This window comes from Myotis davidii, unplaced genomic scaffold (genome assembly GCF_000327345.1).
Source record: "Myotis davidii unplaced genomic scaffold, ASM32734v1 scaffold18, whole genome shotgun sequence".
NCBI classification, from domain to species: Eukaryota; Metazoa; Chordata; class Mammalia; order Chiroptera; family Vespertilionidae; genus Myotis; species Myotis davidii.
The window spans coordinates 6484332-6496644 of NW_006292696.1; the positions used below are offsets into that span (position 1 = coordinate 6484332).

General features: G+C 50.3%; 1 protein-coding gene across 2 annotated transcripts in view; it reads left to right on the forward strand.

Annotated features, from left to right (window-relative positions):
* CYFIP2 (cytoplasmic FMR1 interacting protein 2) overlaps positions 1-12313 on the forward strand; it is an 88236-nt gene that overhangs the window by 16032 nt on the left and 59891 nt on the right. Inside the window, exons 7-15 of one of the 2 annotated variants that reach the window (XM_006766297.2) lie at positions 48-176; positions 1281-1385; positions 2184-2275; positions 4190-4307; positions 5955-6074; positions 6597-6722; positions 8985-9151; positions 9906-10053; positions 12190-12264. In XM_006766297.2, coding sequence (XP_006766360.1) covers positions 48-176; positions 1281-1385; positions 2184-2275; positions 4190-4307; positions 5955-6074; positions 6597-6722; positions 8985-9151; positions 9906-10053; positions 12190-12264 — 1080 coding nt within the window. The remainder of the gene's footprint in view (positions 1-47; positions 177-1280; positions 1386-2183; positions 2276-4189; positions 4308-5954; positions 6075-6596; positions 6723-8984; positions 9152-9905; positions 10054-12189; positions 12265-12313) is intronic. The other variant, XM_006766298.1, reaches the window with a different exon arrangement.

Genomic DNA, 12313 nt, shown 5'->3' on the forward strand with positions numbered 1-12313 from the left:
GCAACAGCAGAAAAAAGAGCTGACCAGAGGGGGGCGCTGCTGTTTAGTGTCTCCATCAGCAACTGGAAGTGATCCCAGGCTACGAGGAGCTGCTGGCGGACATCGTCAACATCTGCGTGGATTACTACGAGAACAAGATGTATCTGACCCCCAGCGAGAAGCACATGCTCCTCAAGGTACAGACGCTGTGGCCACGCACCCAGTGGTCTGGGCGTGCCCTCTCACCTCCTCTTATTTTAAATCATTTTTTAAAAAACGGTATATATTTTTTCTTACTTAAACATGGATATATATCTACTGCACAGAATGTTTTGTAACCTGTTTCTCCCCCTTTAACATGTCATCTACACCTTTCCAGACATTAAGGATAGTTCCACAGTGTAATTTGTAGTGGCTGCCAAGGATGCTATTCTATGGAGATATTGTTAGTTAACCAATCCCCTCTCGTTGGATATTTGTTTGCTAAGCTGCATTGAACACTCTTAGAGCACAGCCTTTGTGTACATACCCTTGTCGAGTCTGACTTCTAGGAGGAGAAACAACCAACTCGAAAGGAAGGCAAAGTCTTCAAGCATTTGCTCTGTTTTGCCAAAATCGTCATATTTGATCCATCAGTTTACAAGTCTGATTTTTAAATTATCAAGTAATATTGATCATTGTAGAAAAATCTGAAGTAAACAGAGAAGCACAAAAAATATTAATCTCTCACAATCTTTCTCTCCAGAGGCAACACTTTTAGCATTCTTATGTATTTCTTTCTCATTTTTCTATGCTTATATATTTTCAACAAATGCAGTATACATAAATGATGCATATGTACGTTTTATCCCTTTTCATTAAATGTGTTGGAATATTAATGCCGTCGTATGGGTGAGCTTTCCTTTTTTTAGTTATTTTATTGTTAGCTGCTCAGGATGTTCCTAATTCCCCTCTGACAGCTGTCGCACTGAGATGAGCAGCCTCCACATTCTTTTTACACACGGCATAGCCCCATTTGGTTCTTTCTTCCCCGGAACCTCACCTTTCAAAGCTCTCTGGTGGCTTTGCTTTTTCCTCCTCTCCTCCTTGTCACTCTGGCTAGTCTAAGCAGCCCAGGCCTGTTGACGTGCCCTTCCTTACCTTTCCGTGGCACCTGGATGGAGTTTGCAGGGAGTGTGGCATTGTGACTTGTTCACTCTGGCTTCCTCTGTACAGTCAGACTTTTTTGTGTTTTTGTTTTTGTTTTTTAACTTTTCCATCAGATGTGATAGGCTTCTGTGCTGTGCCCCTTCTCACTCCAGGTGATGGGTTTTGGTCTCTACCTGATGGATGGAAATGTCAGTAACATCTACAAACTGGATGCCAAGAAGAGAATCAACCTCAGTAAAATCGATAAATTCTTTAAGGTCAGCACTGGGGCTGAGGCTGGGGCTGGGCAGGGTCCAAGGGGCTGTCTCTCAGTAGCAGATTCCGCTACTAAAGGCGGCCATTCTATCCTCTTCCTCCTCCTGGGGTCTTTAGAGCTACAACCCACCAACAAGCCCCACTGCTTGCTGGCTAATTTCATTTCTTTCCCCGAGAGATGCAGAATGCAGAATGACATGTATCCACACTATGGTGTCATACAGGTAGTTACACTGCCCTAAACCCCCCTGGTTTTGAAGTAGTTGGCAACGTGCCCAGTGCATCAGAAGCGGACAGTAAATGCCAGCCTCCCCTCCGTGTGTCTGGTCTTCAGATGGGACTTGTCTGCCCTCTGGTGGTCGGTGTTATGATTTCAGTTACTTTACACTGGAGCTTCTCGAAAACACTACACCTAGCCAGTGGCATCCGGGCACCCGCGCCTAGTCCCGAGTGCCAAGCAGCAGGATCATCCGATCCGAGGGAAGTTAGAGCAGAAAGGACTCTGCCCTGGGAGGCAGGCCATCTGGTCCTCATCCTTCACCCGGTCTGCCTGCTGGGTGACCTTGGACAAGTCACTGTGCCTCTCTGGGCTGAGCTGCTGGATCATACGGTTGGTTGGAGGCAGGGGACCTGTATGCTGGCTGGGGCTCTTTTTGGCTCCAGGGTCACATGGAAGCATTATCGGAAGCAGGAGCGAGGGGTCAGCCCAGAGGCTCACGGAGGGAGGCTGCCTCCCCTGGTGGAAGGCAGCCCCTAGTCCCCCCTCGGCGTCTCACGCGCTGTGTTTGCTTCCTTTGCAGCAGCTGCAGGTGGTGCCCCTATTCGGCGACATGCAGATAGAGCTGGCCAGATACATTAAGACCAGTGCTCACTATGAAGAGAACAAGTCCAAGTGAGTGCCTGCCGTAATGTCTCTTGGCTCCCGCGAGGCGCCCAGCCCGGGCAGGGGGCCGAGGGGCCACTTCAGTCCCTCCCCCCTCCCCAGAGCCCTGGGCAGGTGGATTCCAGAGGGGAGCAGTGGAGGGTGCTCTGAGCCCTTTTGTATCCACCCTTTGCCGCTGGGGTTCAAAAGTGCTCAGAGCACAGCCACGCCCCTTCTCCGTCCCAGCTGCACTGGGACACCAGGAATCCTTCATTGAGAAGCAAGATGACGTCCTTCTTTATCACCTGATTCCCTCCTCAGGTTTCGCGTCCATGCAGTAAGTATGCCGTAGCGTGTATGGTTTGGACAGCTCCAGCCGTGTGAACTGGTTGATGGCCTCGCTTTAGGTCGTTCTATAAATCACCATCCTAGGGAATCCACGCTAAGATCTGGGGTCTGGGGTGTCAGTGCCTCAAGGGAGTGGGGACACCCAGCTACAGCCTTTATCTCTGGGGGTTGTTAAGAGGTTTCTTCTGCCTGTGTCTCATTCCAAAGCTGGGTGGTTTTGACCTTTCCATATGGCGGCGGGGGTGAGGGGAGGGGGGGACGACGGGGCGGGTAGAGGAGGGGATGACCGTCCTTTAGTCAGGGCTAAGGCCTTAAAACTGTCAGCCTTTAGCCCAATGAAATCTGGGTTAGTCTCTTCATAACCCACTGGCTGCCAGAGAGGCGGGAGGTGTTCTAGGAAAAGCATGGAGTCCAGAATGCTGCACTCATTTCCTCACGTTTCTGCATGAATTCCCTGCCACCGGAAGTTGGTTGGGAGCAGTGATGCGGCCAGGGTGGGGCGGCAGCAGTCAGAGTGGTTGTGTCCCCACCCCTACGCTGCTGACCCGAAATAAAACCAGCATGAGGAAGCCTCTCACTGTCCTGAACATTCTGTGAGGGCCACTTCAGGGCTCCCTTTGAAATATTAAACCCCCCCCCCCCACACTGAGCCAAACTGGCTAGGTCCAGAGGGATCTTTTTCAGAGAGAACAGGAGTGGGATAGAGAGATAGAAACATCAATGATGAGGGAAAATAATTGATTGGCTGCCTCCTGCATGCCCCACACTGGAAATCGAGCCCACCAACTGGGCATGTGCCCTGACAGGATCAAACTGTGACCTCCTGGTTCATAGGTCAATGCTCAACCACTGATCCACACTGGACTGGGCTGAAATATTAAATTCTTGCCAAAATGTTTATCTGCCTTTTTTGGTGACTGTGCTTTTAATCGGTCTACCGGGTCACCCAGCACTAGAGGGCAAAGGGGGCTGTCTTTTTTCTCTTGGGGAAGGAAGACTTTCATTCATTCATTTCCTCTCCAATTCAGGCTGATTCCCCCAATGATAAGTTTAAAAATAATGGTTGAGGAGGAAGAGGTGGTAGAAGAAAAAGAGGATGAGGGAGAGAGAGAGAGAGAGAGAGGATGACCATGACCTCCCTCACCATGAAGTGCTTGCTTGCATGTTACTGGGTCACGGGTGAAAAGTCCTTCCCTTTAGGCCCCTCCAAAGCCGGTTTCAGCCCCAGGATGTCAGAGTCAGTAGGCAGGCTTGGGGAGGTCACCCGCCTTGCTTTTTCCTTGCGTGGATTCCAGGCCTTTGTAGCCCTAGAGAGGCTGCAATTCCCTTCTCACTCGTGTGACTGGTAAGTACGTGGACACCAGGAATCTGGAAAAGCCTGTGATTGGGTCCTAGAGGGGCCGGTTCGCTCAGCCTGTGAGCCACACGATGTGGGATGAACAGGCTGTCGTGCTCGTATCAGGGTTACCCCTTGGTTCTACCCAGGGGAGCCAGCCACCTTGGCCGGGCACCAGGAGCAACACGTAAGTGGAAGGAGCCTGTCCCGCCAGGCGCCTGAGACCAGGACCTGCTCCGACCCTGTGCTTCTCTGCCCAGGTGGACCTGCACCCAGAGCAGCATCAGCCCCCAGTACAATATCTGCGAGCAGATGGTTCAGATCCGAGATGACCACATCCGCTTCATCTCCGAACTCGCTCGCTACAGCAACAGTGAGGTGAGCTCAGTCTAGCTGCTGGGATGGAGGGCCCATGTGGGCCCCTGGTGAGAAGGGGTGAGGACCAAGCAGGATAGAAATGACCAGAGAGATGATGGAGAGCAGGAGTGAAGGATTACCTGCTAGAGGCAGGAGGGCAGAATGGCCAGGAGCATGGATTTTAGAGCCACACAGAACTGGGTTTGATTCTGGTTCTGCTGCTGACCATCACAAGTGACGCAGCGTCTCCGCCCCCATTTCCTCCTCTGCAGAATGAGGGTGATAGTATCCGGAAAGGTTCATTGAGAGGATTAAACCCTCTGACGTACGAAAAACACATTGCAGAGTAATTGGGAATTAATTGCTAGAACGTGTTCCAAACCATCTCCGCCCTAGATAGCAAGAGAAAGAGTTCTGAACAGGCCTGCTCATAACACCATCTAAATATTTTAAAATTACACAATAATGACTGATCATTGAACAAGCCAGAAAATACAATTAGGGACATAGTAAATGCTCAAACCTCAGACAAAACAAAAAGAGAGATGCAAAAGGAGGGAAAATCAGTCATGTAAGATCCTAACACCCAGAGCCGACTATGGTTGACATTTGAGTGAATATATACTCCTGAATCTCTTCCCTCTAAACCAGTGGTTCTCAACCTTGGCTGCACATTGGAATCACCTGGGAATCTTTTTAAAATCCTGGTTTCTGGGCTTCATCCTCCGGAAATTCTGTTTCTTTGTTACTAATGTTGTGGCCCCACCCCATAACAAAGAAACAGAATTTCCGGAGGATGAGGCCCAGAAATCAGGATTTTAAAAAGATTCCCAAGTGATTCTAATGTGCAGCCAAGGTTGAGAACCACTGCACTAAACCTTTCCAATGAGTGTATATATTGGTTTAATAGCACAGGTGCCCTGATTTGAGTTCCTTTGTTACCTGGAGCTCTTGAATGGATGACTGCACTGTCCCATGTTTGCTCACTGGTTGTACCATGTGGCTGGGAGCCATAGTGCCCATGCTTTCCAAACCCAAACTCGGAAACGCCTTGTATCACAGAGGCAATGTATTTGAAATGAGGACAGCCAGACAAATGCGGACAGTGTGGTCTTAGGCCAGTGGGCGTGGACCAGGGACAAGTGCAAACTCTTGGACTTTCTTAACCATATGTGCCAGTCAACTGAACTAAGGCTGTGGGACCCCTACTTTAAGAGCAGGGGTCTCCTTTATTTCTTGTGAAGTTTTGGTTGTGGTCTAAGAATGAGTCTGGCCCAAAGTTATTTTTAAATCATACGCTTTATATGTGTGTATATGCAGACCATTCTCGTTATTTGCAATAATGTTCTATGAAGTGGCCATGAACACTGAATTAACCAATTCTGAACCATTGCTCCCGGGGGAAATACAGGGTTAGGTTCCTGTATCTGGTCACAACCCTTTCATCATCCGATCAACCTTGTTGCTTTTCTGATTAAAGTCACCTTATGTAATAGATGTTGTTTCATGAACATTAACTCACTCAGCAGGACACTGTCCGAGCCTCACTTTATCTGTGAAGGGGATGTCATAAAGCATCTTTTTGTAGCAATCTTAGGGGAATCAATGAAGTAATGCATAAAAGTGCCGGGCACGTGAATGGTGGGGGTGACGGCTCATGCTCCCCAGGTGGTGACGGGCTCGGGGCTGGACAGCCAGAAGTCCGATGAGGAATACCGCGAGCTCTTTGACCTGGCCCTGCGGGGCCTGCAGCTCTTATCCAAGTGGAGCGCCCACGTCATGGAGGTGGTAGGTGCCCCAGTCGGAGGCTGCCCCTCCCCGGCCCCTTCAGACCGACCTCGGTTCACTTGGAACCTGTCTGCCTCTGCCTTCCCCAAACATCCTTTTTATAGCAGCTTTACTGAGATACAATTCCCATGCCATGCCACTCACCCATTTAAAATGTAGAGTCCCTGGTTTTCGGTATATTTACAGAGTGGTGCAATCACACATTTAGAGGATTTTCATCACTGCAAAAGTCAATTGCACCCCCCTCCCTCCGTGCCCTGTCTCCCCTGCCCTAATCTTTCTGTCTCCATAGATTTTCCAAGTCTGGTTATTCCCTAAAGTACATCCTATATTATGTGGTCTTTTGTGGCTGGCCTCTTTTACTTTGTATGGTTTCATCCATCCATCCTGTAGGATGAATCAGTACTTTATTCCCTTCAGTGGCTGAATAGTCTCCCAGGGCATGGTCACACCTCCTTTTGTCTGTCCATTGCTCCACTGATGGACATTTATGTTGTTCCCCACCCCCCAACCTCCACCCAGTATTCCTGGAAGCTGGTTCACCCCACCGACAAGTTCTGTAACAAGGACTGCCCGGGCACGGCCGAGGAGTATGAGAGAGCCACACGCTACAACTACACCAGTGAGGAGAAGTTCGCCTTTGTGGAGGTAGGTGCTGGTCTCCTCCAGCCCCGAGGCTGCTGCTCAGGGTCCCGCAGTGGGAGGGAGTGGTTTCCAGCAAGACGGCAGCCTTGGTCCCCTCCTGTGCATGCACTTCCCGTCCCCTTCCTGCCCCCCCAATTCATCTCTGTCAGGTTAGTCACAAACGATTAGAAACTCATTCTGTTCTTAAAAATCCAAAGGAAAGTGGTCACTCCACTAGAAAAAAAAATGGGCAAAAGGAAAACAGCAGCAGAAACAAACCAACCAAAAAATGGCTGAAAGAGTTCAGAGAGAAAAAAAAGAAAAGCTCAGAAAAATGCCCAAACCAATGAGTGTTCAGAGAGAACTGCAGATTGAAACTAAGATGAGGTAGTGTTGTTGACCAGTCAGGATGGTAAGGACTTCAAAGGTTGGTGATGCCTGTGGCTGGGTGAAGCGTGGGAAATAGACCTTCTCAGAGACTGGGAAGCCCATCTACATTTTACAGTCTTTCAATGAGGGCAGTCTGAGTGGCTGAACCCAAATGTTTAATGTGCATACCCTTTGGCCCAGAAGGTTCTGGAAATATATCCCAGGGAATTAAGCCAATTGTACAAAGACTTGTGCACATAGATATTTATCACAGTATTGTTTATAATACCAAAATTTGTGAAACGACTGAAATGTCCTCAGTATGGGACCAGGTAAAATAAATGAAGGTACCGCTATGCCATCGAAAACTGTGTGGCCACTAAGATGGATGTACTGATGTAGAAAGATATGCACAGTGTGTTGTTGAGTTTAAACAGGTTAAAGAACAGCATGTAAAAAATGACCCCATTTATAGTAAAAGTGATATACTTTTGAATATTTACTCAAAACTAAAAGACATAAGTTTTTATATTGACAGTGGTAATTTCTGTTTGTTTCATTGCAAAAAGATATTTCTATTTGGGGGAGACTCATTCACACTCAGTTGTGAGTGACAGCTACCTCTTTCATGACCACCTGACGCCTAGAAGTCAGAGACCTGGATGCTAGCTCTGGGCCCAAGGTCACTTCATCTCTCAGAGCCTCAACTTCCTTATCTGTAAAATGGACCCGACAGTTTCTACCCACTCATCCCAGGGTTATTCTTGAGAACCAAACAACAGTTGTCAAAGGGGATAATGATGTCGATGAGCTATGGAAGCCGGAAAGGGTCAGAGCATAGCAGGAGTTCAGGTCGCTCTTTTGTACATCTCCAGGCTGCACCTTAAAGGACTGGGGCTCAGGGGTGTAATTGTAATCATACTTGGCCTGGAGCTGAGCGCTCCCCGGACCTCCTGGCACTTCCACTGCTAACGGGTGTGATAAGTGTGGTGTTGTCATGAGGCTGATGTAGCACATGCTTTCTTCTCTGAATTCTGAATCAAGGAATTAGCACTTGAGGCTAACGGGAGTCGGGGTGGGGGGTTAAGGATTAGGTTTGTTGCTGGTAAAGCTGGACCAGAAATTGTGCCTGCCACTCAGTGCCACACCAGACTTCCTATTTCTCCCCCATCCCATTAAACGCACCCACTGGGAAACAGGCAAAGCAGCTACAGAAATACATGCTCCCTTCCTGGGCCGAGAGGGGATGATTAAGAGAAGACAGGAACCCAGGGGAGAGGACACTCGCCCTGGTGGCAGGCAGATCCCAAGATCCCAAAAGAGAGCACCAAGGGCTATACTCATCACAGACACCAGTCTCCCCACGTCTGCAGGCGGATTAGTGAGTTAGGGGCTGGGGAGGAGGCAACTAGAGGGGCAGAGGCTCCCCCCCTGAGTCTTCTACAGGAACCCTATTTTATGGGTTCAAGCAGCAGCTGGCCAAATTATTTCAAAAGCAAAGATTGTAAAAATTCTTTTAAAATGTGCATGATTAAAAAAAAAAGTTCTATTAGATATGGCCTGTGGGTGCATGCTGTGTGGAGAGGCCACAGAAGTCAGAGTGGCACTCAAAATGCGGTCCATGGACCAGCTGCCGTTGGTCACCAGTCCGCAGCAAGGTAGGGAGCTGGTGCCGGAATGAAAATCGGCAGCGACATCTTTGCTTGGCCGCAGGGCTTTCCTGATGGAGGGGCAGTGTGCTGATTTCCGTTCCAGCACTCGCTTCTAACCTAGCCGTGGATCGGCACTCGAGGTAGCACTGGCTGGCCTCGTGCTCCTGGCATCTCACCCAGCGCCCCCCCCACGATGCGGTGAAGGGTACTGGACAGACAGGTGTGCCCAGGTGGGGGGACCCTGACCTTGATCTGTGCCCGGCAGGTGATCGCCATGATCAAAGGCCTGCAGGTGCTCATGGGCAGGATGGAAAGCGTCTTCAACCAGGCCATCAGGAACACCATCTATGCGGCCTTGCAGGACTTTGCCCAGGTGACGCTGCGCGAGCCCCTGAGGCAGGCGGTGCGGAAGAAGAAGAACGTTCTTATCAGGTGGGTCTTCCGATGGCCCTTTTCAGGGGCACATCGGAAATCAGGGGTGCGAGGTGCAGAGCACAGAGGAAGATCCCTGCTCAGTCAGCTTCTGGGGCAGCCTCTGAACACACAGACCCGTCCGTCAGGTTTTAGGAGACCTTCTTAGGAGACTGGACATTTGAGATGACTGGTCCTCGGTCCCTGGGTTGGAAGCCCATCTCCACCGCTGTCTAGTTAGGTGAACCCCGTCAAGTTACTTACCTTCTCTGAACCTCACTTTCCCTCATTTGTAAAATGTGGATGATAGTGGTTCTTGCTCATAGGCTGTTGGGATGATAACATTGGATAATCCACATGTAGACCTAAGCACACAGCCACATGGAGTAAGTGTGCAATGAATATATGCTACTGTTAAAGCTTTAAATAATCAGAGATATAATTGGACTAATGAGACTCTCCTATAACCAAAAACAGAAACAGCCATCCTGCCTCACTTGAGTTCTTAGCCCCTGCACAGGCTCAGAGCTGAGGTCTCAGGTAGCGTTTGGCATTGGGATCACCTGGGCGCCTGTAGAATGCTGACTCTGGACTGCACCTGAGATCTGTTACACCAGCATCTCGGGGGTGGGGCCCAGGATGAGCACCTTTGACAAGCACCCCAGGAATTCTGGGAAAGTGGCCCTGGGGCACCACAGACCCTAGAAACAGGCTTTTAGTGTTTCCCTCCTGCTGGTGCTAAAACCAGGTCTGAGCCTCCGTCCTTCCTTCCCAGTGTCCTGCAGGCAATTCGGAAGACCATCTGTGACTGGGAGGGTGGCCGAGAGCCCCCCAACGACCCATGCCTGAGAGGGGAGAAGGATCCCAAAGGTGGATTTGACATCAAGGTGCCCCGGCGTGCTGTGGGGCCCTCCAGCACACAGGTAAGCGGCTCTGGGCACAAGCCAGCTCTGCTGCCTCTGTCCAGCCAGCCCTGGTAGGTCATCCTGGCTGGACCATAGGGCACTGGGGCTGGGGTTCCTCGGGCAGGAGGGGCAGGGTCAAGCAGCTGCTCTAGTCTTATTCTACCATCTTGTTTTGATATAGGAGGGAGGACCGCTGGCTTAAGATTCAGGAGACCTGGATTCTCGTCCTAGATACCTGTGTGACCTTGGGCACGTTATGTAATCTCTTTGTGCCTCAGTTGTCTAATCTGGCAAATGGGGGTAATATTAGGACTGGTTCCAAAGTGTAGGAGGAGTTTGAAGTAGACTCTCTGTGCATCTGCCCTGTCCCTCTTTAATGAACCCTGCCCCTTCCCCTGCAGTGACATCCTAGCTTGGGAATTCACAGGTTCTGCCTCTGACTTGCCCTGTGATCTTGGGAGGTGCTGGCCTCTCCGAGCTCTATCTTCTCTGTTAAATGAAAACGTTGCATGAAATCATGTTTCTGATTAGATCCTTCTTTTTATTCACCCCCGTGACCCCAGAAGGACAAGTGTCAAAAGCCCCTTGACTCCTTAGAGAATGTCTAGTAATCAGAGATATTCAGAGTTTCCAACTGGAGCTTCTGAACAACAGGTTACCTGTGTCTTATCCAAAACAGTTGTAAAATTCCAGGGGGAAAAAAATAAAGAATCTGGGCATCTTAGTTAAATCTGTCATCTACTTAAAGGTCAGCTAGTTTTCGGTAGTTTACGAGGTGTTGGGGGAAAGCATATGGCTCCATGGAAGTGTTTAAAGGTCGTCCAGGCCCCGGAAGCCCCAGGCTGGGGACTCCCACTTCACATGACCTTTCAGCCTCTCTCCGCCCTGAAATCCTGAGTCCCTGAGAGGAGCCATCCCTGACCCTTCTCACTGTGTGTGTGTCTGTGTCTGGGCAGGGGGACGGGGCAGAGGGCCAGGGGCGAGGTGTGTTCTCAGCTCTGTCATCATTAACATCCCCTGGCTTCCCAGCTGTGGTCAGTGTGCACTCGCCTTGCCTGCTGGTTGTGGACCGTCCTGAGGAAGCTTCTGCAAAGAGTTCTGTGTAATGTTAGGGGCCAGAGACCTTTCTATCCCAGAATGCCCCAGAGGAGCTGAGCAGGGCTTTCAGTGTTTCTGTGAGTCCTAGACATGAGTGAGGGTGAGACAGACCAGGCATAAGAGAAACTGGAAAGGAGGAAGGTGAGCAATGGGGACCAGCAGGCAGAGAAAGAGACAGAAGAGAGAGGAGAGAGCAGGACTATTTATATAGATAAGCGAAAGGTGCATGTCACCAGCAATCAGCTCCCCAGTACCACCGAGTCATGTTAGGTGGCACAGATGAATTTAATAGGCTCCTAGACAGTCAGAGCTGGGAGCACCCCTAGAGACAAACTAGTCCCAGGCCCCTCCCCCCATTTTACAGATGGGGAAACTGAGGTCCAGAGAGGGGAAGTGACTTGTCCAAGCCGCAAGGTGAGTCACAGGTTGAGGTGGGACAAGAACCAGGTCTCCTGACTCCCACCCAGGGCTCTGCTAGAGACTTCGGAGCACAGTCAAAATGGGCATCCAGCATAGCTGGACTGTCCTGGTGGGTCAAATGCTCTGTTTAAAAGGAGGTGGGAAAAGAGTTCCCCCTCTTATGGACAAGTCGTTAGAATTTGATATAAATCAATCAACACTCACATGGATGGACATAAGAATGCTTTCTTCGAGGCCTCCTAGGCCATCGCTAGAACAGGGCTTCTCGGTTCTTAGGGGTGATAGACATGCCCACCGACAGGGTTGCAGAGGGTGGACGTCTGATAGACCGGCATCCATGGTAGCTCCTTTACCGCGATGGGAAGGCTATGGTAGGATGGTGCCGCTCCTTTCTGTGGCCTCGCTGCCCTGCGCAGTGCGCATGGTGGGTGAGGTCCCAGAGAAGGATGGACCTGTGGCAGAGGGAGGTTGGAGCATCTCAGAGGTGGTCGGCAAGTGGCCCCTAGCAGTCGTGACGGCTTTCCCACCGTATACAATACCTCTTGCTTTTCTCTCTCTCTCTCTTTTCTCTCTCTCCCTCTTCCCTGTCTCTCCTGCCCTCCCACCCCCTTCTCCTCTCTCCTATCTATGTCTTAGGCCTGCCAGTGGTCCCCGCGGGCTTTGTTTCACCCCACTGGTGGCACACAGGGCCGAAGAGGCTGCCGATCCCTGGTATAACACCGCCTGGCTGGGTTGGTTTGGGTACACTTCTCCAGTCCAG